General features: G+C 41.4%; 1 protein-coding gene across 43 annotated transcripts in view; it reads left to right on the top strand.

Annotated features, from left to right (window-relative positions):
* The window catches only part of Magi1 (membrane associated guanylate kinase, WW and PDZ domain containing 1), a 353,668-nt gene that overhangs the window by 249,080 nt on the left and 77,222 nt on the right, over window positions 1-27,366 (top strand). For 23 of the 43 annotated variants that reach the window (XR_015439229.1, XR_015439228.1, XM_087181668.1 and 20 more), the window contains 4 exons: window positions 5,100-5,306; window positions 12,237-12,438; window positions 21,954-22,036; window positions 25,262-25,300. Coding sequence is in view for 41 of the 43 variants with exons in the window: in XM_087181657.1 (XP_087037783.1) it covers window positions 5,100-5,306; window positions 12,237-12,438; window positions 21,954-22,036; window positions 25,262-25,300 (531 nt within the window). In the remaining 2 variants the exon portion in view is untranslated. The remainder of the gene's footprint in view (window positions 1-5,099; window positions 5,307-12,236; window positions 12,439-21,953; window positions 22,037-25,261; window positions 25,301-27,366) is intronic. The other 20 variants (XM_087181659.1, XM_087181656.1, XM_087181651.1 and 17 more) reach the window with 2 other exon arrangements.

Below are 27,366 nucleotides of genomic sequence, written 5' to 3'. Positions count from 1 at the left end.
ACCGCCGAGCCACACCCCCAGTCCAAAGACACAGCTAGTTGCTGGGTCACGTATACTATCCCTTTGGATGAGCAGGCACTGGGGCAGAGGGCAGATGCAAGAGCTGTGAGATGAGGGGCTGAGCAGCAAACCTAGAAGTTCAGAGCCAGGAGAGCAGGCAAAGCCAGAGCACTCAGGACCTTGAGGCCACACCCAGAACAGATGTGCTGGAAGTCTGTGTGTTCAGGTAAGTGAGTCTGTGCACTGGCAAGAGTAAGCTTTCTATGAACACCTGTCCACAAAAGCCAGGAAAACCTTTTGGCCCCTAGCGGTGACACTGCTGCCACCAAAAATGTGTGCTCTTGGTTCCCAGCCATGGGTGAGTGCTGCCATTGGTCTCCTGCTCATTTGGGAAAACTTGTCCTGTAGGAAGGAAATGGAAAAGGCTCCCCAGCACCCTCCCCGCTTGGCCTGGGCTAGCATGGGTCAAGCATGTGACACATCCAGAGACTTTCTTCCCATTTGCACAGAGGAATGGTTCCTTTTTCTGCAGAGGGTGATCCTCGGGTGGGCGGCAGCAGCACCTGCGTAAGTACTTGTTAGAAATTCAACTCACAGGCCTTTCCTGACCTGTTGAATCAACATGTGCATTTCATGTGCTTTAATTGCTTGCACATTCAAGTTTGAGAGAGGTGAGATATGTTACATAGAACCATTGTTAGGGTCAGATTCTAGTAAAGTTTTCTTTCCAGAGCCTAGCAGAGTCCCTATGGAGTAGAAAAAAGATTCTCTGTAAGGAAATGAATGCTAACGTTGTGCAAGTTGAGAGGCCATGCAGACTCGATTCATTCTCACTTCAAACCTAGGGTTCTAGTCTTCCCTAAGTGTTTCATAAAGCTCTAAATATTGACTGGCAGACCCCACAAATTTTTAAATGTGTGTCAGAAGTCTTCTCTCTGGCTTTTCATGGCCAAAGTGATTGTTTTTAATTAAGGCCAACAGTGCCTTCCCTGCTTTCTCTCCCCTTCCCTCCCTGGCCACCCCTGTGCTGAGTTTTATCCTAGGGCCAGTTCTGAAAATAGTGGAAGAGGCTGTTCTCACTGGAGAGGCAGCCTGGCCACCTCCAGAAGTGTGCACTGGGCAGGTAACCGGGAACCCACGGGCTAGTCAGGTTCAAGGGTAGCCTGCCAAGGCAATAACTTCAGTCAATTCATAAGTCATTTATAATTCAACAAATAACTTTTACTTAAATACCAGTCAGTGATCTATATATCCTTCACACAGAGGCTCATGCATAATGCATACTTGTAAGATTAGTGTTTTTCTGCCATGGCTAGACATGGGCTTATTTTATGACCAGAGTGCAAACTCTGGGTAGGATGGAGAGGTTTTTTAGGTAAGCATTGTGATCTGTAATTCCAAGGGGCCAGGCAAATCGAGCTTGAGGTGAACAGGCTGGGTCCTGGCGACAGGATCCCCTGGTAACCCTGCCCATCCTGCTGGTACCTGTGCCAGACCCACCTTGGCCGGAAGCCCCGGCCAAAACAGATTGACCCAAAATCAGCTTAGAGACTGATTTGTGAACAGTGAGGAGTTTTAGAAGTTTCAGGTTTTGTACATCCCTACTAGTACCGCTGATCACACCCTTGTTCCTGCCCAGTCCTTTGCACTGAAAGCCTTTGAGCACTCTTCTGGCTTGGGGCCAAGCATGGCCAGCAGTAGAGGATGAACTTGTCTGTAGGAATCCTTGGTTCTTAGAGTGTATTGCAACAGATTAGCTCGAGACAGGCTCTGCTTATCAGCATTGCCTAGAGGAGCTGGGGACCGTGGGTAGACTGCACAGAGATACTGAGAATCTAGATTTCGATTGGAAACACTCCATTTTTAAATGATGGACACCAATTCAAATTATCGTAAAATAATAAGTGGGGGGAAATCCCAAGACATCTCTCTGAAGGAAAGTTTGAACCTTCTGCAGTTCTACCACTAGACAGAGGCTTTTCTGTGAAGCTCACCAAATGAGAAACACAAAACATTGAGACAATGTCATGTTTATGAGACCCAAGGCTGACAGAGCGTATGCAGAAAGGCCTGTGTGTTTAGTTGTCAGGCTCGCCCTGTAGGGTCATCGAAGCTTGCGCCCTCTTTCTTGTGTCCGAAGTGCTGAGAGTCCAGTGCTGTGAAAGATTTGGCTCCTTGGTCATTGGCAGGCTTACTTGCCTCCCGCAGTAAGCAGAGCTGTCAGGTACCTGCTGCCAGGCACTTTAGACCTAGGCTTTCTTCAGGCCTTTACACAGTGTGGTATGGACCTCAATTTAAAGGCTGACTCACAGTGTCAATAGTAGGTGTCATCCAGTTTCATGTAGTGACCAGTTGTATCTTGAACAAAAGGCTTTAAATGGATTGTGTGTGTGTGTGTGTGTTACAGAGGATTGAGCCCAGGACCTTTGTACTGAGCTATTTCCTCAGCCCTTTTTCTTTCTTATTTTATCCTTATAACAATGCTTTAGGTGTAAAATAACTTTTCTTAGAAGTTGAAAGCAGAAGGCAAAGATTCATTAAAAATTGCAAAAATGCCTTGCTGAGGATCACATAGTGAATTAGTGGTGAAATTTGAACTGTGCTGTCTTCTAGGCTGTTGATTGATGTATAACTGCAGTTTCATATGGTTCAACCTAATACATACTTCATCTCCCTCCAATCTTAATTTCCAGGAAAACAAAACAGTTCTGAACAAGTGGATTATTTTACATATTTTGCATTAATAGATCAGCTAATCATTTATTAATTTAAAAATACTTTGAACTTGAAAACCAAGGCCAGACACCTACTGGAAAATCCACACATATTTGCTAAACATGGGTGGAACTTTTATTTTCCAGGCACTTATTTCTGTTATAAACGGTAGATGTCAACGATCTAATTGGTTTTTAAATGATAATAATTTTAAGAACATGAGCCATTTTAATGTTGCTGAAACTGAATTTTATGATTACGAAGTGATGGGTAATGAGTTCCATCCTCGGCTGCACTGTGCAGTGGGCTCTTATTTATAGACATTAGCCTCAGTTTAACATCCGACTCTAAAATGTACGTGGTGTAATAGTGATGATAAGGAATTAAAGTTGAGTTCAGTAGTGCTTTAGCTCTACTTTTTCACTCATTGGTGGAGATTGCCTTTTAAACAGCTAACCATTTTACTTTCCTAGCCTCCACTGAACAGCCTTGAGTCAGGGAAAAAGCCGACCCCTCAACCCCCTTGCTCCTGTGGGACCCCCTTGTTCCAGGTGAGCCCTGAGGGCAGGAGGGATGCCTGTCTTCAGGTTCCCTCTCCTCCCTGTGCCCTCCAGCTGGGAAGCCAGCCCAGGGAGGGCCTGGAGAGGTTGATAAATCCCTTCTGGGCAAAGCTGCAGTGACCAAGCTGAGGGAGGCCAATGGAGCTCTTTTCGGATTCCTACTTGAGACGTTTCCTTTACACACGGTGCCCTGTTTCTTTCATTTTTCCTTTCTTCTAATAGGTATATGTATTAGTATATATGAATTTTGCAGACTGTTGAATTTTATTGTGGCCTTTTCACACGTGCATATAATGTAATTTGATCATATGATTCCCCCTAATCTGCCATGTCTTTAGATTTTTATGTTCAGAGTTCCCTCGCTAACATAGACCATTAAGGCCCCCCCCAAAGTGAGTGTGTATTTAAAATTTGATTGAAAAAATACTTTAAGGAAATATTAAATCCTCTTCTCTTAAAAAAGAAATTGTAATTATAAGGACAAAGTTTAAAATGAAAGCTAATTTTCTATCACTTGTAGATCTCACAAAGACCAACTTTTGGTCTTTCTTTGCCTTTCATGGTTGTGTAGCTAAGTAACTAGGTACCAAGGCCAGGATGAGGTTGGATCATTAGGGAAAAGACGTGGTTTACAGTATTCTTTATTACATTCAAATTTTTCCTTACTAAACTTGGATTTACGAACATTGGTTTAGATTTATCGAAGGATTGAACATCATTTCTTATCTTCTTGGCCTAAAAGACCTAAAGTGTTCAGTGCATCAATGACATTTTAATGTTGATATTTTTATTACCTGGAGAAAAAAGTCAATATTATTGATTATTAATTGTTTTATAAACTTTGATTATTCATGAAACACCTTCATGTTTTATAAAGGAACACACCTGTTTACTAAATGCTTTCTTTAAAATAACTTAAAAGATAACATACTTTAAACAGAAGTTTTCAGCAAGAAACACCATCACTGCCATCACTATTGCTTGCTCAGTTGCTTAATTTCTTAAATAAATCTGCATTTTCAAACTTTTAGTTAAAACTAAGGTAGCTTTTTAACAGCCCTACTTTTTTCTCTTAATTTTGAAAGAGAAACTTTGTATTGCTAATATAGCTTACCAGCTAGATTTTTCTATTGCAAACTTAAAAAAATAGGATGCAAGAATCTACCTTCTGTACCACTCAAAATCACGTGCTACGCTGTAGTGGGATTTGAACCAAACTTGAGGGGAAAGCAGATACAGGCCATTTCTAGAAGAAAATCCCTATGGTGCCAGTTTAACACAGCGCTCCCTGCTTTAGCTTGCAAGGGTTGCTCCTGCCCTGTGCAACCCACTGCCATTCGAGTCAAGAGGCGCCACATGTTGCCCACTGCCCGCTTCCTGAAATATTGCCCTGGATCTCCCTTGAACAGCGCAGGAGACCTCAGCTTTGCAGGCCTGTAAGGAGCTGGCAGTAGTGAATCCTATTTTCTGTAAGGCTCACTCTGAATCAGATTCTGCTCTATGCTAGTGTCTATATATAAAAAGATGACCAATTGAAATTCAAATGTAACGAGAATGAAGATTTTCTATTCAGCACAGCCTCTTTTGTCTTTAGCTCAGTAGGTTCTTTGCACCAGAACAGTGCAGCTTTCCTCTTCCCTTCTGCAATCACGATGCATATCTGGATGGCAAAGACATCTTCAACAATCCATTCCAGAAATGAAATACAGTGTACCCGTTTTCCAGTTTTATTTTTTTAATATGCTGAGAGATTTGGATGTATATTCTTTAAAAAACCCAAGGTATTCTTCTTGAAACATGCAAATGTGTCTCTCCATCACCTAGGAAACTATTACGGGACACCCAAGCCTCCCAGCCAGCCAGTCAGGGGGAAGGTGATCACAACCGATGCCTTGCACAGTCTTCGGTCTGGCTCCAAGCAGTCGACCCCGAAGCGAACCAAGTCCTACAATGATATGCAAAGTGCTGGCATAGCCCATGCAGAGAATGAGGAGGAAGAGGATGTTCCTGAAATGAACAGTAGCTTCACAGGTAAGGGCTGGGTGCAGAGTTCGGGGAAGGATGCCGTTCTGGAGAGGACCTGCAGAATTCAGACTGACTGCCAGTGCTGGGAGGAGAGCAGTGCTATCCTCCAGCTGCTTGGCATGCTTCCTCTCAGGAACATTGTAACTTAGCCCAAGTATTTTAAATAAGGTGGGGATAAATGTATAAAAAAGGGAATCAAGAAGTATTAGCTTGGTTTATTTTTCTTCAAAATGATATATGTAAATTTTTTTACTTTGTTGATTTTTTTCTGTTCTTGAAACATCTCCATAGTTATGGTTGATTACTGTAAAGTGAAACATGCGAATGTATTTTATCAGTTTAATGTCAGCTCTGCTGTGTGGAGAGCTAGCAGCATCCCTTCTCGCACATCTTTGTAAGTGGTTACAGAGGAAGCGTATCATGTGTTCAGTTAACTTGTGCAGATTTGGCTAAATACCCTTAAAGGGGTACAAATGGAAAAAGAAACATTGTACGATTTGATGTGAGTTAAATCCCCGGCCCTCAAAAATATATTCTACTATATCAGGGTTTTGACCTTATGTAGTAACCTGAACTTGAATAGCTGCGTATAGACTGAGTTATGCTAATCTATAAGGTGACTCAGCAAACCCTCTTGTTTCTTCTATTTTTCTAATATTTAATTTTTTTAGATACTTAGAGTTATAGCTATGAACACATTTTCCATGTTCAGCATGTAAGATCTTCCTCCTATATTGTCTTTTTATCATATCACCATACTTTTGTCATTAGTGTGGTGTAGACTAAGCCCCTAAGAGTGGGGAAATTATTAGACCTGCATTTCCCCTCAGTATCATCAAATTTAACAGAATATTCGAGAAAAAGTTTTCTACTGTTAAATACTGTCTATGGCCTGTATGGGTCTCTCTGAAGTTTTATAAAATCTGCTAACCACACTGAAAACCCTAAAATTTGTTAAGATGGCAACTAAAAAGTTATTTGATGACTTTATTACCATAGCAGTAGCATAGCTGAACCCTTTTGCAAGAAAATTCGATAAAGGAGGAGGAGATATTTGATACCATGGTGTGGCTCTTGGTATTTGTCTTTCTATGGGCAGTTTGCCTAATCTCACTCACCTGTAAAATGACAGGCTAGAATTAAATCACTTATAATTCCAGGATTTGATTCCATGAAAACTTCCATTTTCTCAATCAGAATGTGATACACCAGTGCCTCTACAGTTACCGTATCTAAAAGAAATTCACCACTCTTTATGTCTGTCTGTATTAGAATCAACTAATTTCATCTCTTGAGAGTTATTTCATCTGTTTATACTAGTCCTCACCAAAATTGAAACAGAGCATCGAAAAGTGTGAACACTTCTTTTTTAAAAACTAGTGCTTTAATGTCTTGATGGTTCAATAAATAACAATAACATCATCATATAACCAAAACATACATATGATCACAGCAAGAGAAGACTTGGCGGGTAAGATGCCCTGAAACAGTTCTGTGAAGCAGTTGGGTGGGCCCCAGAAGGCTATGTGCCCTGTCCCACATTAAGTACTAGGCTTGACCTATTTCCTATTTCTAACTACTGTAGATTTATGCCTCTCGAAGCCGTGCCTCAGACAATCTGACCCCATATCGTCCCCACTTGAAATTCTGGCTTCCAAGCACAAGATGTCAGCCCATGCCATCATTGCTAAAATCATCTGATCATTAGTTTCTGCACAAAACAAAAATTCAAGCAGCATCTATACCTTCACGAACAAGACTGAAACTATCACCACGGACGATCTGTCATGTACCGATACTCACTCTTTCAAAAAATTAACACACCTAGTCTATGCTATGTACATGATATTTATCAGGGTATTTGAAATAATATGCAGTTGCTATTACCTTACTGCCCTTTGCTTGGGTCTTTGCAAGAGTCATAGCTAATGTGTCTAAAACTGGCATTGCCTGTAGGCAGAACACCAGGGAGCTTGGTGGACAGACACATCCTGGGAAGGCAGCCCCTGCTTCTGTCTGCAGTCCTGACTTAGGCTGGGGCTACGCAATGAACAGACAGTCACTGAGGACTGACTGCTGAACCCCAGACAGTAGGACAGTCTTCCACACATTGTGCCCAATTTATGGACCTACAAGGAGCCAATGAGAGAGAACACTCCTTGTATATGCTTAATAAAGATACAATTATACTGTTGGCCAAAGCACACAGTTATTTATGCAAACAAAAAATCTTTTCTAAAAATATATTGTTCATTATAGACAACCTGGAAACTATGTAGTAAGCTACCACAACTAAAACATCTTTGATTTATCTGTTAATCACCTCCAGAAGATGTCAAACAATTATGTAATCGTATTACTAGACTTTTTTCCTGGTAGCCCCCCACTGTTGAACATTAGCTTGCTGACACTTTCATTGGTAGGCAATGATAAAGCAATGGTTTGAATGTTAAAAGATAGCACTTATAAGAGCTAATGTTTCTGTGCTACTGTGTGACAGACACATTTTTTTATGTGTTCACCGAGGAGGTCAAATAGTTTCTGCAGTACCACAAAGCCCCAGTGAGTATCAGAAATACCATTCCAACCCTGAAAATTGAACTCCAGGATCTGCATCTGCATCTCCTGTGCTGTTTGTTTTAGATCGATTTTATCAAAGCTAAGAAGCCCCAACTAGGTGACTGATTTTGCACAGTAAGAGGTGTACATAAATCTCGATGTACATACAATCTAAGATAGGCCTCAAGAATGATTTTTTGGACATGAGCCCGTGCTCTCAGTCATTTCCAGAAGTCTCCAGGAGAAAGTGTGTGTCGTGTGTGCATCTGAGCTTGTGTATGTTTGGAAACTTCTGGTTTACTATGAAGAATCGTGTTCTTTGTGTTCACTTACAGTTTCCCAACCATTTTCATGTGTATGTGGTAAACCTCCCAGAAATCTTGAGAGATAGCAACGCAGCCGTTACTTTCCGAGTCTGCATGTGAGAACACTGAAGAAAGTGCGTGCTGCACTGCTGAGGGCTGGGAGGGCGGGCTTCCTGTCCCCGGTCTACACTTTCCAGCACTCCTCTCCGAAGGTCCTTCTTGGATTCATTGGCAACCTTTAGTTAGGAAGTGTTAGCAACGCTCCTGAGTGTTTTGCAAATCAAATGAGTGATTTTTTTAAAAGCCTGAGCATGTATCAAAGTCAGAGTCCTGGTTGAGGCAATGCGCTCTATCTTGTGTCTGTCCCAGCCCCTCATTTTCGGACTTTACATCTGCTTTCAGAGAATTGTATTATTTAAGATTCTCTTTAACTGGAAAGGCAGGAAGGACACATAAAATCAGAACAAAAGCCAGGCATGGTGGTCCACACCTGTAATCCCAGCAGCTGGGGAGGTGGAGCAGGAGGTTCACAGACTTGAGCAGAGCCCGCCTCTAAACACTGCTGCTCTGAGGACCACACCTCCCACACAGAGACTTTGGGGGGACTATGGACCACATCGAGACAGTTGCCCCGACAATTCAGTGACTTCGCAAGACCCGGCGTCAAGTAAAAATAAGGCCTGAGGATGTAGCTCAGTGTGTAGGCTCTGCTTCAGTCCCAGTGCCGCATAAATCAATTAATTAAATAAAAAATTAAAAACATATTTAAAAACAAACACTGGGATAATTGAAGATATACAGTTGCTGGGGGGATATTTTTTCTCCTGGAAATTAAAATTACTTAGACTCTTGCCTAGCAAGCTCATATTCCCTTCTTGGAGTTAGGTTTGTAAACCCTGGCAGAATTTCGTTTTTAACCTGATTATGTGCACTCAGAGCTAAACTGAGTCTCTGTCATCTCATATGTGGATTCCCACCTGTAGCCACTACCCTGTTCTCTCACATCCAGTTTCTATTAAAATGGTGCCATTAAACTTGATAATGAAATTATTCATGCCTTCCCTGCAGTTTGCTGCCTCTTAGATATCATATCTAAAAGAAACACAAGTTGGGCGTGGTGGCATGCGCCTGTCCTCTCCGTACTTGGGAGGCTGGGTTTACGCTTTTCATCCTTGACAGAGGCCTGAGGAAGTCACCTTGAGGGAGCAGAGACTCACTCTGGCTCCTTTTCAGAGGTCCAGAGAACAATCGCTTGGCCCCACTGTCTGTGGACCTGTGGCGAAGCAGTGGGGAGTTGCCCGTGGAGCAGAGCTGCTCCCTCGTGGTGGCCAGGGACGAAAAGCACTCTTTCAGGGTGTGCCCCAGGTTCACTCTGTGCTTCTCGTGAGCGGGAGCACTCAGCTCTTGTGACTTGTGCATTGTGCCCCTTTGACAGGTAGGGAGGCATTCAGAAAGGGAAAGCTGCTCAGTCTCCCTCAGATAGACAAACTGCAACGTGGTCTGGGGTCTGATTCATAACCTATACTTTTCCTGCCTACTTTTAACACACGGCAGCCCAGGGCCAGCCCTGCCCTAAAGATAAAAATCAGTCATACTCTGGGTAAAGATGGCGATGGTGATGATGAAAGGGCCCTAGCAAGTGGCTCCGACTGTGTACTAGACACCGTTCTGAGTGCTTCACGCAGAGTAACTCATTTCACCCTTCCCACCACCCTACGTGCCCGGGGTTGCTGTCATGCCCATTTCTAGATGAGGAAACTGAGGCACACCAAGGTTTTGCACGTGGTCTTCCTTTGCAAATGGTAGAGCCAGGAACCAAACACAGTCCCTGTGGCTCCAGAGTCAGTGCTTATAGTCAAGCTTTCGCTTTTTGCTTGTGCCAGACTCCATTATTTTTTAAAGGAATTTTGTTACTGAAAGCTTGGAAGATTTCATGTAAAAATACAGATTTCCTTCTCTTAAAAAATCAGGGGTCTGAGATCCTAAGTCCACTCTGCTCCGGGCACCGAGCCCCTCAAGCTGGGTGCACCCCTGCAGTGCTCCATGCCCACCACCCCTTTTGCCTCCTGGCAGGTGAGGTAAGCAGAGGGCTTGGCTCCTGAGGCGCTGCACCTCCCTGCCCAGTGGCTGCATAGCAGCAGCCCACGGAAGCTGTCGGTGCTAGTGATTCTGGAACACGACAGGTTCAAATGCAGAAGCAAGTGAACACTGAAAATAGGCCTTCGCACACCTGATGTTCTGCCTCGTGTTTTCTTTCCATTCTTTGGATAATTCCTTCCATCTTCAGAGTATACCAGCTGAATCTTTATCTCCTAAATGTTTCACAAATACATCCCTCATTTTGAATTTTATCCTAAACCTGTCTTCTGGAATAGGGAGCCCTTAAGAGAAGCAAAGCCGAATCTTTTCATTCTTTTTAGGGATTGAATTTGTTTTGTTATTGATCAGTTATGAGTCAGTTCTTTTTTCTGTTTTAGCCTAATTTCCTCTTTGTTTTTTCGAACTTACAGTTGTTCTTTTAATCTGAACTCTGTGATACACATTGAAGAACCAACTCATAATGGCTTCAGAAGGAAAGTGACTGAGGATGACACCAGAACATAGCAGTGGGGCCTTGGTCTCAGGCCTGGAACTCAGGGCTGGGCCAGGGACCTTAAGCAGCTCTCTGTCTCCTCTCTCTGACTCTGTCTCCCTCTGACTCCGTCTCCCTCTGACTCCGTCTCCCTCTGACTGACTCCGTCTCCCTCTGACTCCGTCTCCCTCTGACTGACTCCGTCTCTCTCTGACTCTGTCTCTCTCTGACTCTCTCTCCCTCTCTCTGCTCCACTTTCCTCTGTGTGGTTCCATTATTCAGTAGCTGTGGCTAAGCTGTGTCCAAATGGCCACCAGCAGCCACAGCTTAACGACCTGTTGACTACATATTCCCAGCACCCAGATGTCACCACTGACTTAATATTCCAGCTAAGCTCCCATATCCGACATTCATTGGTTTGCTTTAAGGGCTGAACCAACTGCAAAGGCAAAAAGGATAGAATATTCCCCTGGGCAAAGAGTGTAACTTGGAGGCAGTCCTGGAATGGAGGGGTGATTTCCTAAAAGGAGTTAAGTGGCGCTGCCAGAATATAAGGGAAGAGATGCAGGGTGGGGGAAACCTCCAGGCAGCTTCCTCAGTGGTGCTCTGTAAGCATGGTGTATCCTCCGCCCAGCATTTAGATCACCTTGCTTCTCGTGTGTGTCATTGGGAACTGCTCATCAGAAACAGCTTTGAAAACAAGCTTTTGTTATTCTTCAGTCTGCTTTCACTCAGTCAGAAATGTCTGCAGGAACATTACTGTGGGAAATAGAAAATCACAGCATTCCCTGAGGATTATGTTTTAAAACCATGTGGAGATTCACATTTATGTCATCAGCTTCCAGAAAGTTCCACCAGAATGTCAGTAGTGCTGTTGTAGACACTTGGATGACATCACCCTTGAAGGCACAGAGGCTGGGGCACTAAGGCCCAGGTCACATCAGTCCACCCACATGGCCATGCTCTGGAGTGACTGTCTTGGCTTTCACAGGAGCAGGCTCTTCTTTTTCAAAAGAGGTTCAAATATGACTCATTGTAAGCTATCTCTACATTCTAAACTTTTACATACTTTGCAGCTTAATTTGTCAGTCTTTGGTCTTTGTCAGGGTCTACCAAGAAAGTTTTAAATAACTTACACAAAAATGCCTCAAAAAAAGAAAGAAAGAAAAGAAATGCCACTGTATTCATGTTTTCAGCAAAGATTTTTTTCTCTAAACCATGAAGCCAAATAATATGAATGGAATGAAGGTATAGATCAGGTTGTGTTTTGAAGGGCTTCTGAGTTTCAGACTCTTTAGGGTTCAAGTTGTTCCTGGGATTTTTCTTTGATGTTTCCAAAGAAATGTGAGCGATGCATTACTGAGCCCAGGGCTTTGCGCATGCTACGCGGGGCTTTTAAGAGCACAGATGTATCATGGTCTGCGTCTCAGCTTACACTGTGGTGCTGAATGCCTTTGTGCTTACCTGTTTTTCTCTCTGTCCCCCACAACCTGATTACAGCCGATTCTGGTGACCAGGACGAGCACACTCTGCAGGAAGCAGCACTCTCATCTGTGAATAGTAGCATCGCTGCTGCTCCCAACACGGACCCTTCTCAGAAGTTCCCTCAGTACCTACCTCTTTCTGCAGAGGATAATTTAGGTCCTCTACCTGAAAACTGGGAGATGGCCTATACGGAAAATGGAGAAGTCTACTTTATAGAGTAAAGTATACCACTCTTTGTACCTGAATCTGTCTCTTCCACTTCCTCCCTCTGTCCAGCAGCTGCAGATAATAAATCAGATCTGAAAGAACTGCTCACTCACCGATAGTATTTATAAGGATTTAACAACTCTTTGTTAAATAAATGCCACACTCAAACCCAGATGTTAATTGTCTTAGAATTTTATAGAATTCTACTTACTCAGTCACAGAAGCAAATATACATAGATAATGCACAGAGTATGTATATGTATATGTGCACATATTTTTGCAAAAGTGAGATACTTTATACATTCTTCTGCAAATGTTACTGTTCTATTGTTCACCAAACAGTAGAAATTTCACTCTATATGAATATAACAGATGTAACTATGCTTCTAAAAATAGTTTAATTGGCCTTTGGTGATACCTAAAAACATGGTGAATGTCAGTGATAAAATGAGTCAAAATACAATCTGACTACTATTGATTGGGAAAATCACCCTGTCTTAGATTTTCCTGAATAGTTTTAATTGTAGGTATTTTTTCCTATATGGTGTTCTGAAATATACAGAGTGCATTTAGCATTAAAATTATAAATTCTCTGTTTACTTTTTCTTAATTGGCTTGTCATTTGCGTACTGTTGAACTTTAAGATTTCTTCATGGATTCTGGATACTACAACTCCTTACCATATTTGTAATTTGCATTTTCTACAAGTCTCACTCTTCATTGTTTCACTGTGGTTTTTGAGGAGTAGAAGTGCTCAATTTTGATGAAATCTAATTTATCACATTTTTTCTTTCACTGTAATAGCTAAGAAATCATTGCCTAACCCACAGTCATACTGACTTTTTCCTGTAAGTCTTTTAGAAGTGTTATAGTTTCATACCTATATTTAGGTCTGTGATCTATTTTAGTGTTTTTGTTTTGTTGTTTGTTTTGTGGGATTGAACCCAGGGCCTTCACACTGAGGTGCACCTCCAGGCCCCACCCTCCCTTTTAAAATTTTGATACTGTCTCTCCCTAAATTACTCAGTCTGGCTCAAATTTGAGGTCTTCCTCCCAGCCTCCCAGAAGACCTGTGCAACCACACCCAGCTTTATTCTTTATTTTTAAGTTACTTTCTTAGTAGTTGGTTTATGGCTTACCATCAACATCTTAATGATGGGATAAATGCGTTTAAAGCCAAGGGAGTATTTGGAGGGACATTAATTGCAGTGTGTCTTTTACTGTAATAATTTTTTAAATTTAAGCATTCACTGTATATTCTGATCACACTCTGTAAATCTGTTCAGTAGATTGAAGTTGAAGGTCTGCTGTTAGATGAACAATAACAGAAGAGGGCATTGTAGAAGAAAATATGAAGTATCACACATATGTATACATTTGTTTCTCGGACTAGGTAGAAATAATTGTATGTATGGAATCTGGGTTATCTATTAATAGTTGGATTTAAGTAAGAAATTTATTTTCTAACCACATTATCCATTTCTGTGGGTTTTGAATTTTTTATACTTAACGTGTTCTGTAATTAGAAAAAATAGTAAAAATAAGAAAGTGTAATTTTCCTGAACACAGGAGAATGAGGGAGAGGCTTGGGTCCCAGAACAGCCTCTCTGAGAAGCTTTCTGGTGAGACATCCAGGATGGATGAAAGAGAGCCCCAGTGGTGCTGTCCAACCAGAGGGAGAGGCCAGACCATTTCTCTTTCTCGTGTAAATGGAAAACCTGTACTGAGCTGTGGATGAGAAGAACATTTTCCTGAGAGTTAGAGCAGTACAGGGACTAACAGCTGAAAACTCATGTTGTCTTCATCACCTACCAGTCGTGAGATGTAGTGTACCAATTTGCCTCTCAGTTTTTCATATTCATAAATGGAAGAAATCTGTGAGACCTGCCTGCCTCGATAGACTGTCGTGAGAATTAGAGGCAGTGGTAAGAGTGAAGCATTCATGAGTAATAATGAGCTCTCATTATTACTGTTGCAATTTTCATCCTCATCATTTGTGGTTATTTCAACATTGTTAAAATAAAAATGGAGTCAGCTAAGCTCAAGCAAGATAAGCTCGGGATTTCTGCGTAGCCTTTCAAACAGTTGCTCTTGAGATTGTGTCCGTTAGTAAGGAAGAATGGTGCTGAGAAAGTGACATGTAACAGATGCGGAGTAGTGTGTGAAGCTCAAGTGCTTGGGAAGGAATGCAGCGCTCACCTTGCTGAAGGCGACTGAAGCTGTAGGAGAGAAGGGGGACATGTCAATGGCTCATGAACCGTAGCCTCCAAGACTGGCAGCTCGCAGCAGAGGGCAGTGCTTGGCCAGTGTTTAAAACTTAATTTTCCCTTAGCTGATATAAGGCCAGTGTTTCATTGACCTGAGGTTTAAAAAATGACACAAAAATGTGGCTCTGACAAGTGCGAGACTCCATCTGAAGCTTCAAGTGCCTTAGACATGAAGGGGTTAGGAGTACAGCTCAGTGACAAAGTGCTTGCCTAGTATGTGCTTATCCCGCATTGGATCCCCAGCACCACTGCAGAAATAAATATGGGCCATTTATATTTTAGCCGAAATTATATACCCTGGTTACTGAGTTTTCAAGTGTCTTTCATTCTGAACAGTTTTTTTAGTATCTTACATTGAATAATAAGTTGTATGTCATTAGACTTGGATCTACCTTGCTGTGTGTGTGTGTGTGTTTGTTTTACAATTTGAGGGAAATCTAAAATACTGGAAGTGAAAAGAACACTTAAAAACCAAGCATGGACTTAGAAACCTTGGATGCTGTATAGAAAACAGCCTAAGAAAACTGAAAAGAGAGGCAAATAAAACCAGCTGCTGTAGAGCTAGAGGGTCAAAGGAGTGACAGGTAGGTCATTCCTGGGGTTTTCTTTTTGTCATTCAGCCCAGACTTGGAGCTAATGGAAGCCAGCTTTTCGAGCTGAAGGATCAGGAAAGGAGCATCCTGCAAGACAGGTGATTTTACTAAACATCCATTATATTCCAGGCAACAGCACAGAACAGCCTGTGGTCCTGCCCTGGGCCCACCAGCCAAGGTCAGGCAACAGGCCTGGCCATCCTGCCGGGGTGCTGCTAGCACTTAGTTGCAGTGAGATAGGAGCCAGTCCTGGCTTTCCCCACCTGGATTCTAAAGGGACTCCACGAGGGAAGGCTGGACTTCCACCCCACCTGTGGGAATCAGGGTGCTGTCTGAAGAGGCTTAGCGAGGAGTCAAGATTTTCAGCACTGTCCAGCGGTGACACCAAGGTGACAGAGATGTTTGAATTATCTAACAAAATTTGAATTAACCATTACAGAAATATTTCATGGATAATTATAATCATGCTTGAAATAAATGGAAAAATAGAACACTTCAGCAAAAAAAGTCTCAGAAAAAGAATAGAAGATAAAAAAAAGAGAAATGTTTGAAGTCAAAAACACCACACACAAGGGCCGGGGATTTAGCTCAGTGGCGCCGCACCTGCCTCAAAAGCATAAGGTTCTGAGTTCAGTCCCCAAACAAACAAACAAAAATCACAGGCAGAGTGAAAAGCTCCGGAGATAGATTTAGCATTATCCAACTGTCCAATGCAAGAATGAAAGGGAGAGGAAAGAATTCATGAGCTTGAAGATAGAAAACAGAACTCACCCAACCTGAACAACACAAAAACGAAGGAGAGAAAAAAAGGAACCGACCATCAGGGACTTTCGACCAATAACAAAGGTCCAGCCTTCAACCTTGGAGTCCTAGATAAGAGAAAGTGGGTGAGACTGGAGGGAAAGGAAAGTCCTCGGAGAACTAATGTCTGCAAGTCCTCCGGAGTTGACAAAGAAATAAACCCACAGGTCCAAGAAGCTTGGTAAACTCAAACAGAATGAACCCAAAGAAACACATCATAGTCAAATTTTTGAAAACTAAACCCAAAACTTTTGAAACAAACAAGAATATATGTGAATACAATAATCCAAGTGACAGCTCATTTCTCCTCAGATGGCAGAGGCCAGAAGGAGGTAGCACAGCATTTTTCAGGTACTAAGAGCAAAGAAAAATTAACCCAGTATTCTACATCCAGTGAAAATAGCCTTTCGAATGAAGGGAAAATAAGGATATTACTTTATGAAGAAATTGAAAATTTGGGACCAGAGGCCTACCCTAAATGAATGACTAAAGGATATTCTCTTTAAAAAAGACAGTTCTAAAAGAAACCTTGCAACATTAGGAAGAAAAAAGCAACAATGGAAAAAGTAAAGTTATAAATAAAGATGATACATTTTTCTTCTCGATTTTTCTAAAAGATTGAAGCCAAAATAACACTAATTTTTTCCCAATGTATGTAAACTTATTTCTAGGTAGTTTTCTTACAAGTGAAAGAGGGAAAGGGATTATACGTGAAGATAAGATTTGTATATTTTAATCAAACTAGGGGAGGAATCACTGTGATTATATGTATATGTGTGATATGTATCTATCAAACCACCACTTAAAAAGCTATGCAAAGAGATACACTCAGAAGTACAGTAGGTAAATAAAAATGGGATTCTAAATTGAGTAACCCACAGGAAGAATAGACAAATATAACAGGAAAAAGAAAACTAGAAAAAGAGAAAACAAAGTAAAAGACTTAAGCCCCAAAATTATCAATAAATATGGTAAATAAAGTAAACTAAATATAGCAGTTAAAAGATCATCCACAAAGTGGATTAAAACACATCACCCAATTATATGCTGTCTACAAAAACTTATTCCTAACATAACAAATATGTTGTTGACTGTGAAATGTGGGAAAATATATCCTACAAATATTAATCAGTAAAAACAAGAGTTGCATATTAATATCAGATAAACTGGTAAAATCTCCAGACAGTTAGAAAGTGTATAGCACATTTCTAAAAAATCCTATGAATCAAAAAAGTCATAAGAGAAATTTTTTTAGAAATGGAACTAAATGAAAATACAGCATATCAAAATAGATGGGACACAGCCAAGCCAGTGGTCAGAGGTAAATTCGCAGCATTGAACATGTACATTAGAAGAGACCAACCTCTAAAATCAGCAATCTAAGTCCTTACCCCCGGAACCTAGAAAAAGAAGAGTCAATTAAACTCTAGATAAGCAGATGGAAGGAAATGATAAAGAGCAGAAAGCCATGAAACAGAAAGCCAAGGGAGAAGACTGCTGAAACAAATGGCAGATCCTTCAGAGGTTAATAAAACTGAAGAATGTCCAGCAAGACTGATGGAAACCCTGAGAGACATCACCAGGGTCAGGAGTGAAATGGAAATCTGAAGACATCCAGAAGGTAACAGGGAGTGCCGCTGACAAGTCACACACACACACACACACACACACACACACACACACACACGGGGTTGGCACCTTGGATGAAGGGCCAATTCCCAGTCCCTTAGGAGGAACAGCATACCACAACTCATCTACTATGGATGCAATCACTTAAGTATCCCTGTAACTACTAAGGAAAACAAATTTTTAATTTTAAAATTCCTGGAAAAAATCGGAGGCCCAGATGGTTTTACTGGAGAGAGCACACACCATTTATATACAGTTTCTTCCAAAAAATAGAAGAGCAGGAAGATCTCCCAATTATTTTTATGAAGCCTGATACCAAAACTAAACAAAGAATACCAAAAAGATCCAAAAATTTTAATTACATATTAACGTTCAGCAACATTAGATGATTCTTACAACAGTGTGGAGATTTCTGTAATGATATAAGCCTGGCTCATAGCACTCACCCAGCTCATGTGGTGTCCTGGGTTTGATCCCCAGCACCACACACACACGGAGAGGGGAAGGAGGATCAGTCAGTATAATCCACCACATTCACAGCCTGAAACACTGACCAAAATGCCAGCCATATGAAGGCAGAGAAAGCACTTACAAAACTAATTGTTCATAGTAAAAATCAGAAAACCAGAAGGGAAACATATCCTTGGTTTAATAACGAGCACAGGTGGCAAGCCCGTAGCTAGTGTTCTACTTATTCGTGAAGGAATAAAGACCTTCCCTGAATGTCTGAGAAAAGCTGACGATGTCAACTCGCACCATGCCAAAAGACCAGCTGGTTTTATAGGGCCTGAAGGAAATACAATCTATGTGCTTTGGAAAGGAAGAAGTGAAAGTGTCCCTTTTTGCAGATCACATGATTACATAGAAAAAAAATGTAAAGGAACCCTAAAACACCTCATACGTGAGTTCACCAAGGTTTCACGCAAGAAGATAGGCATGTATAGACGGGCAGTGAGCACTGGGACGGCAGTATGAAATGCAATCCATAGTTGCTCAAAAAATAACACCCAGGTATTAGTCTAATAATAGGCTTTTGTATGCTGTAAGCTACAAAATATTGAAGAAAGAAGTCAAAGAAACTTTAAATAAATGGAAAGACTATTAATGGATTGGAAGACGCAGACTAGCTCAAATGTCAGTGCTCCTGAAAGGTTTAATACATTTCTTGTCAGAATCTCAGTGAGGTGTTTTGTGGATATAGACAAGTTTATTTAAAATATGTAATTGTAAATGCAAAGGAACTGGAGTAGCCGAAACACTTGAAAAAGAAAACTCAGAGTAATCAGCTTACTCAGTACCAAAACTTGTTATTTTGCCACAGCAATAAGGACTTTGTGGTATTGGTGGAGGAAAGACATGAGGCTCAGCAGGACAGAATGTAGAATCCAGAAGCAGATCCACAATGTGCTCAGCTGGGTTTTGAGACAGGCATGAAAACAACTTGTGCCAGGAAAGATAGTGTTTTTAATAAATGGTACTTGAGCAAGTGGACAGCCAGTGGCATATAAATTAACGTCAACCTAAGCCTCACACCCTACATGAGAAATTAACTCAAACAGTAGACCGAAGTGTAAAATATGAGGCAATAAAACATTTAGACAAAAAGAAAATCTTTGAAATCTAGGACTAGGCAAACATCCTTAGGCTTGACATTAAAAGCATGATCCTCGAAAATATTTAATAAATCCAGCCTCATTGAAATGAAAAAATTTTGATTTGTAGAAGACTCTTAGTAAGAGGATAAAAATACAAACGACAAATTGGGAGAAAATATTCGTAGACCCCATATCTGTGAAAGGACTAGTATCTAGAATATATAAAGAACCTTCAAAACTCAACAGTAAAAATAAACTACTCGGGGGCCGGGGATTTAGCTCAGTGGTTCTGTCACCTGCTCCGCAAGCACAAGGACCTGAGTTCGATCCCTGGTACCAAAAGAAAAGAAATATGCACATGAAAAAAATATTCAACGCCTTTATCTTTAGGGAAATGGAGGTTGAAAGCCTGAGGTGTCATTATATGCCTTTTAGGGTATGGGAAGTAAAAAATGACAGCAGGAAATGAGGGCAAATAGGAAGAAATGGATCATTTGTGCACTACTGATGGGAATGAAAGTTGTATGACCTTCTAGAAAACTGAACATGTAACTTCTGTTCAATCCAGCAGTTGCACACTTGATCATCTATCCCAGAGTAGTATGAACATTTATATTTATACAAAAACTTGTGCATGTATGTTTATTGTAAACTTATTTTGAATAGTGAAAATCCAGAAATGCCTTTCAGTGGTTAGCCAGGCACATCCATACCATGGAATACTACTCAATCATGAAAAGAATAAATCATCATTGATAAGCACAGTAGTCCTGATGAGAATTATGCTGAGTGAAAAACACCAATCCTAAAGCATTATGTACTGTGGTTCTACTTTCATGACATTCTTGAAGTAACAAACTTACAGAAATGGGAAATAATTTTGTGGTGGCCAAGGATTAAGAAGAGGCTCTGGAGGAATGATGAAAGGGGAATCCTTACTGTCAGGTGTGTAACAATAAAGAATACCCCGACAGAGCTTTGTGATAGTGTAAATATTCTGTATCTTGATTACGTGGATGTCAGTACCCTAGATGTCAGTATACAGTTCTACAAGGCATCACCATGGATGGTATCGAGGTAAAGGATGTATAGGGTCACTCTGTTATCTCTTGATGGCGTGCAAATCTATACTTATTTCAAAGTAAAAACTTGCTTTCTGAAATCACGTGCTGTATCATCATCCCTCCCAGCAATGACCAGTGTCACTGTAGGTGGTGCACAGCGGTACAGACCATGGGTTCTAGCACAAGACTGTCAGGGCTGATTTCCGGTTCTAGCCATGTGTCTTCTCCTCTCTGTCCCGGTTCTGTTATCTGTCAGGTGGGGAGTAATGATTTTAGTATGGGCAGTGCTTCCCTCACAGGCTCATTTTAAGAATCAAGCTGTAGCGATATGTAAAACACTTAGATTCCGATAGTAGTGAGTGGTCCAAAAAGCGGCAGTGGTGGTGGTCACTGTGTTACCTTTTGATTCTCTTTCTTTAACATGATTGAGCTAAGAGGTATGCGTTTGTATATTTTGTTTGTCATTTATGCCGTAAGTTTTTTCTTTAATAATTCAAGACAATAAACAAAAAATATCCTGGCAAATACCCTACCCATATTTACAGACTTTGGAAAAGAATTGAAGTTACTGCCTGAACTTTTTTTTTTTGGAGACAGACTCTCGCTGTGTAGCCAGGCTGCCTTGAATTAATTCATGGCGATCCTCCTGCCTTAACCGCCTCAGTGCTGGGATTACAGGCATGTGCCACCATGCCCCGCCTAAACCGTGAATTCTTTTTTCCTTAATGGCTTGTAGCCATACAGTTACGGGACTTGGAGCACCCTGCTCAGCCGTTAGTACAGTGTGGAGGAGCACCCAGGCAGAGCTGTAGCCCTGTGTCTACATCCGCTGTGAGCTGCAAAGGCTGACTTCTTCCAGCCATGCTGGGGACACTTCCAACACGAGTACAGGACAGCACTGTGTCCTTGGGGACATCCCATATACTTCTCTATGTCAAAGGCCGCAGTCACTGCTGAAATACTCCATCTGGGGCTAGACTCTGCTCTCCCTAAGGCAGTGGGGTGGCACATTTAGTTTCTCCGAGCTTTTTCTTAGCTCAGGTTCTAGTCATGATAGATAATTTTGGGTTGGGGTCAGTATGCCTAAAGCCTAATTTAGCATGCTGTGATGAATGCTTTGTGTCAGTAGTTTTGAGCCACGCGTGAATTGAGGTAGTTTCACACTGCCGTGAGGGTGCTCTTGTAGTTTAATTAGTGAAATAGCAGCCTTCCAGATTTCCAAAATTTAAGTCAGAGACAACTTGAAAACAAACTAAAATTTGCTGTTTGGCAAATGTGAAGACTAACGTGATAAGTCCAGATGAGAGTAGACAGTGCAGGCAAGGCATGTCTTTTGTAAGTCATTTTTCAGAAATAAAGCTGGTGTGATACTATAAGCTTTCAGTAATTCCATGATTCTATCTCAGGTAGGGAAATATGCCTCCCCAAGACTCTCTCCAAGAAAATTCCCAGCTCAGGCTCTCTTCTGGTATGGGTTTGCTGTTGGTTCAGGTGTGTCTAAAATTCTTCTGCAATTAATTTTTTTTCTTTTTCTTTGCTTTTTAAACAAATGTCTTGTTTTATTTCTGAATTGCAGCCATAACACAAAAACAACATCTTGGTTAGACCCTCGGTGCCTGAGCAAGCAGCAGAAGCCTCTAGAAGAGTGTGAAGATGATGGTAAGAACTGAGCAGAGCACGCGCAGAGAGCTGAGGCTTATCCCTCTGTGCAGATTCAAAGCATGGTAGCAAGGTCAGCTGTCTTTTAGCACTGAGTTTTTAAAAGGTGGTTTAATTCTAGGAAATGCACATGGTTTTCAGAAGTGCAGTTTATTTTCAAGTAAAGGCAGGTGCCAACTAGTGTCTTGGTTGGAAATAGAATCTGATCTTAGCCAGAAACTATTCAAATTCGTCCTCTGTGTTCAGTCACATAGAACTAGGGCTAGAGAATCCATTGGTACCTTGATCACTCACACCTCCTGGACCATAGCCTTTTGTTGTGAAAGTCATGGAAAAACTTCAGGCTCGTTCTTGGCTTCCACATCTTTTGTTATTTTATCGTTGCCCCGGTTTGGGGTTGGGGAAGCAGATCTTGACCTGGTTGGGAACCACTGTAACTTGGGATATACCCACAATATGCAGAGAGTACATCCTTCTGAGAGAGAGGCTGAGATGTTACCTGGGGCCAACCTCTCTTCTTTTTTTTTTTGGTACCGGGGATTGAACTCAGGACCTTGCACTTGCGAGGCAGGCGCCGGAACCACTGAGCTAAATCCCTAGCCCTCCAACCTCTCTTCTTACTTTGGGATCAGTAGAAGAGTTTTTGTTAAAAAGGTTTATTTCAAAGCTTTGAGCGTTTTTAATGACTTACACAAAATGAAATTGTAATAAAATGAAGACAGTAAGTGTAGCGCTTTTCGGTAGCACAGGGACATCTGCCCCATGTTCTACCAAGATGGCTTTGTTGTGCACTCACTGAAAGTGAAATGGTTTACTTTGCTGCTCGTTACTCAGTTCTGACATTTGATTAGTTTATAATTATTGAATACACATTTTTTTCTATAAGATAACAAAACTTTATTAATTCATCCTATAATGAAGAACTCTGTACGTGCATGTGAAGTTTGTCAGGAAACGGAAGCCAGTATTTTACAGATCAGTTGTGTTGCAGCTGTACTCCAAGGCTGTACCTGGAGTCCACGTGCACGTGGTTAGCCTCCCATTGTGCCTGACTGGGACATAGCACGAGATGCGTGCAGAACTGTGCACTTACTGGGCTGACTTGTGGAAGCACATGTCCCTCCGGCTGGGAGGGAAGGGCCGGGTTCTTGCCTCACTTTGGTGGCTTTGTCCGTGGCTGCAGGAGTAAGGAGACAGCTGTGAGCAGCTGTTACTCACATGTTCCGGGGATAAAGCACTGTTCTGATTACTCAGAGTCCATTTAATATAGAGCACATAGTGACAGGTTTCCAAAGATCAGAACATAGAACACCCTCAGCTATAAAACTCTAGAAAGGAAAATTCAGTCTTTATTTGATGACTGATGACTTTGAAAGCACTTGAGTCTCTCGGAGTCTTTTGTGTAATGTCCAGTATAATTACGCTGGGAATGCATGAAAATGCCTGTTGATATAAATTTGTAGAAGACAGAGGTTGCAAGAGCTTTTACTGAGAAAAACTGTTAATGGAAGAAAAGTATTGAGAAGATTTACTAACTATTTTTGTTACAAAATCTTTGAACACTTAGAATTCTTATCATTCCTGTTATCTCCCTTAGCACAAGTATGTGTTCATTTTAGTAATTATCCCTTCAACATTAGAATTCACATATTCTATATCTAGTAGAAATTACATGTATGTCTGTGTGTCTGTACAGACAGCATAATCAGACTATGACAAGTATCAGCTTCATTTTTTATTGTTAGCACTAAGCTGCAGTCATTGTTTATATTTTGACACGAGTATACACTGTCAGTCCCAAATACTGTATTTCTTTCTAACTCTGTAGTTCATTTGCACATGGGATATGACAGTACAAAGTTATACTCAGTTATTACAAAGACTTTCTGTTTCCTATTTCACAAAATGAGAAATTGGCTTTGGATTTTGATTTTCAGGGTATTCATTGCTGCCTTGCTCATTGCTTTGCCTAGTTCTACTAGAAGTCTCCAACATTGCTTTTGAGCTGCAAGCCAGTGTTTTAATCTGCCTGATTGATAAACCAACTGGATGTCTCAAGGAGACTTCAAACACAGTCTGATTGAAACCAAACTGATGATCTTTCCCAAAGAAACCTGTACTAAGTGTTCCCTGTCTCAGTTGAAGGCAAATCCGCACACACCCAAGAGTTTCATTAGTCTATAACTACACACCCACTTCTAGCCCATGAACCTCTGGATTCGCTTGGTCTTCTAAATATTTTCTTTGCCACCTCCTCCACTTCTGATCTGCGCCACACACGGAGTCTTGCTTCTGCCCTCCCTGTGCTGCACTCAGAGCGGTTTTAAATGTAAATGTGTTCCTGTTCTCACTGACCACCCTGAAGCCCCAGTTAGTGCCTCTGCAGTCTGCTCAGTGCCAGCCTTGGTCTTGCTTGGCTTCTCCAAGCCCCGTGTAATTGGAGCAAGGAAGTTCATGTGTGCAATGGTTCCTGTGTGCTGGGCTGTGTTTTCCTCCCAGTAAAGATTAAAATATTTTACTGTCAGCAAGAGGAAGTCAGGAATGGAAAGACTTTTCACCTGTTTTACTTGCTGAAATCACCGAGAACATTTTCATGACTTAGAAAAATTACATACAAAAAATTCAAAATCAGGAAACCCTGCTTCCCAGTCCTCTTCCAGGGCGGCATCCAGGCCTCACCTCTTCCATGTACATCACCATGACACGATTCATTTGTGTAGCTCCTTGTGGAAAGACACAGAGTATACTGTACAGTTCACTCTCTATTTGACCTCACCCTCCATGTTTCAAGCTACTTGTAAGCTAAATAGTGCCTTAATGATGGTGTAATTGCCTCACTGATTAGAGGATTATTGAAGGATTAAAAGGACTAATGAAAGGTCTAACAGCCTGATTTGCTGCAAATAAGGTCCACAGTAAATGACTTCCCACTTAGGAGCATCCAGACCACAAAGGTATTTGTCATCTTTTACAGCCAATCAAATCCTGTGTTGCCATGCAGGTAAATGAGCCATAGAATTATTTTGCCAATATCAGCTCTTAGCATTTTGTGCTTTACCTTGAGGTTCAGAGTTTATTAGCCAAGCCAGTGAAATAAGCCACATGCAGGTAAGGACAAATGAAGTGATGTGTTGCTTGTTTTTCTAAGAGGAGTTTCCTTCTTGGTGCTGGTGTCTGAATTTTTCTTTCTCTCTTTCCTGTCCTATTCCTGCTGTTCCTTTGGAGAAGAAGGGGTCCACACCGAGGAGCTGGACAGTGAACTAGGTAAACCCTCTGGCAGCTGCTGCTGCTGCTGCATGCTCACCTGCACGAGTCCTTCTCCTGTGAATTGCCAAGTCCCTCTGTTTCTCTTCAGTTATCATCTCCATTCCAGTGTATCCATGAAACGGCTGTCTTATAACTCGTGGGTTTGACTGCAAGCAGCACACAGTTATAATGCATTTTATCTGCAAAGAAACTGTGGGTGAATTGAGACGAGAATGAAGTTAGCAAATCGGTGATGGTCTTGTGAGGGCTGGAGAACTGAGGTGGTGCTGGCCATGTCCCTTGGACATCCATGTAACCTGGCTCGTGGCATTTTCTGTTTCTTTAGTGTGGATGGTTATCTATGTAAGTAATATCCCCCAGAAAAGCAGAATAAGAATCCACAAGATTAATTTAATGCTTATTGCAGGAGTAGTTGTCCTAAAACTAATTTTCAGTGATTAATTGAACAGTTAGTAAGTCCTATGATCATGCTGTTTTAAAGCCATGAATTTCATGTTGTTGTCCCTAGAGTGATGTCTTGGAAACTCTAAGAAATGTTTACTGGTGGCATTCTCCCTGAAGGTTATATAGCAGTGCAAATCAAATCTCATCTATTCTAGAGCTTACGATTAATTTATATTTGCAGATAATGCCAAAATATTTTTTTCTTTGCTATTGGAATATATTGAATTGTATTCTTGCTAAATTAAATGTTTTCCATTCAGATTTTAACAACTAAAATTAGTTTGCATTGCTTCTAATGAAGTCCCTGAAAGATAGATGGGAAAACCCAAGGTTGAGCTGAATTTCAGATGGAAGCCTTGACTGATTGGAAATTGACGATAGTTATATTTTCTAAGTAAAAGATTGCTCTTAACATCACTATGAATAGAACCAACCTAACATTATTGAATTGGCCTGGCGCTTTTAAGATTATCTTACAACCTAAAAATACAAATCTGATTAATATAAATTATCACTTCTATTTGGTTGCATGTTTTTGTTACATGAAGAAAATATTGGTTGCCTGGAGTTGTGATACAGAATTTAGCTCTGATTTTCTTAATGTTTGTTAAGAAGATTATAACTGATGACCATGCCCACGGTGGTTGGCAACTGTTTAGGTGTCTGTGGTTAAAGATGTTTCATAGCTGTCCTGTGGTCCATGCAGTAGGAGTGACGTGAGGTCCACCCTGTGTAATAGAACAATTCAGAGCTGATTTTATTTTTAAAAAGAACATCACTTTAGGGCCGGGGATTTGGCTCAGTGGTTTCGTCGCTTGCTGCGCAAGAGCAAGGACCTGAGTTCGATCCTCGGTACCAAAAAAAAAAAAAAAAAGAACATCACTTTAGTGATACTAGATAAAGTAGTTGAAAGAGACTAAGCCAGGGTTTTCCTAACCAAAGCAAACACCCCATCCTTTGTTGGGCCAGTTTCTGCCCCTCCTGCTCCCTGGGTAATGAGTGGCACTCCGGGGGAGGTGGCCCTGGAAATGCATGATGGTGTGCAGGAGCACCACTGTGATGCTTCTGAGGCGCTCTGAACGTCAGAGTTTCAAGAAAGAAGGTTCACATCTTCCTGCAGTGTGACCATGGTATGACAGGAAATTCCCGGTGGTGCTGAAGACCCTCAGAGGGGAGTTGCAGTGATGCGTTTGTGTCCCTCTTCACTCTCATGCCTCTAATTCAGGAAGACGGCATGTTGTGATTGTGAGCTGTCTCTGCGTCAGATCAGTTTGCTTGGCTTCCACTCACTGGCTTGCAACGTCCAGACCTCTTTTTGCTTCCCTCTTAAGAATTATGTAAATTGGGACTGAAAGAGGCACACTTTTGGTGCCTGTGAGGAAACTTCATGTGAATGTGTTTTGACATTTGACACTGCAATCAGCACATTTTGGTTATGACTTTATTATTAACTAATTCTAGCTGGTTGGACTTCCCCATACTTGCGTACAGTTCTCTGTCCCTTTAACGTGGGACGGGTAGGAAACCCATCGTGGTCCTGGAGTGACTGCTGGCTAGCAAGCACTTGCTCTGCCCTGTGCTGTTCAGTAGTTTACGAATCTGCTCAGTAGTTTACGAAT

Source organism: Heterocephalus glaber, unplaced genomic scaffold (genome assembly GCF_053883595.1).
Source record: "Heterocephalus glaber isolate CG9 unplaced genomic scaffold, H.glaber_assembly_v1.0 deba00001472, whole genome shotgun sequence".
NCBI classification, from domain to species: Eukaryota; Metazoa; Chordata; class Mammalia; order Rodentia; family Bathyergidae; genus Heterocephalus; species Heterocephalus glaber.
Note: the sequence above shows the minus strand (reverse complement) of the source record. Positions and strands in the feature narration are given on the sequence as shown.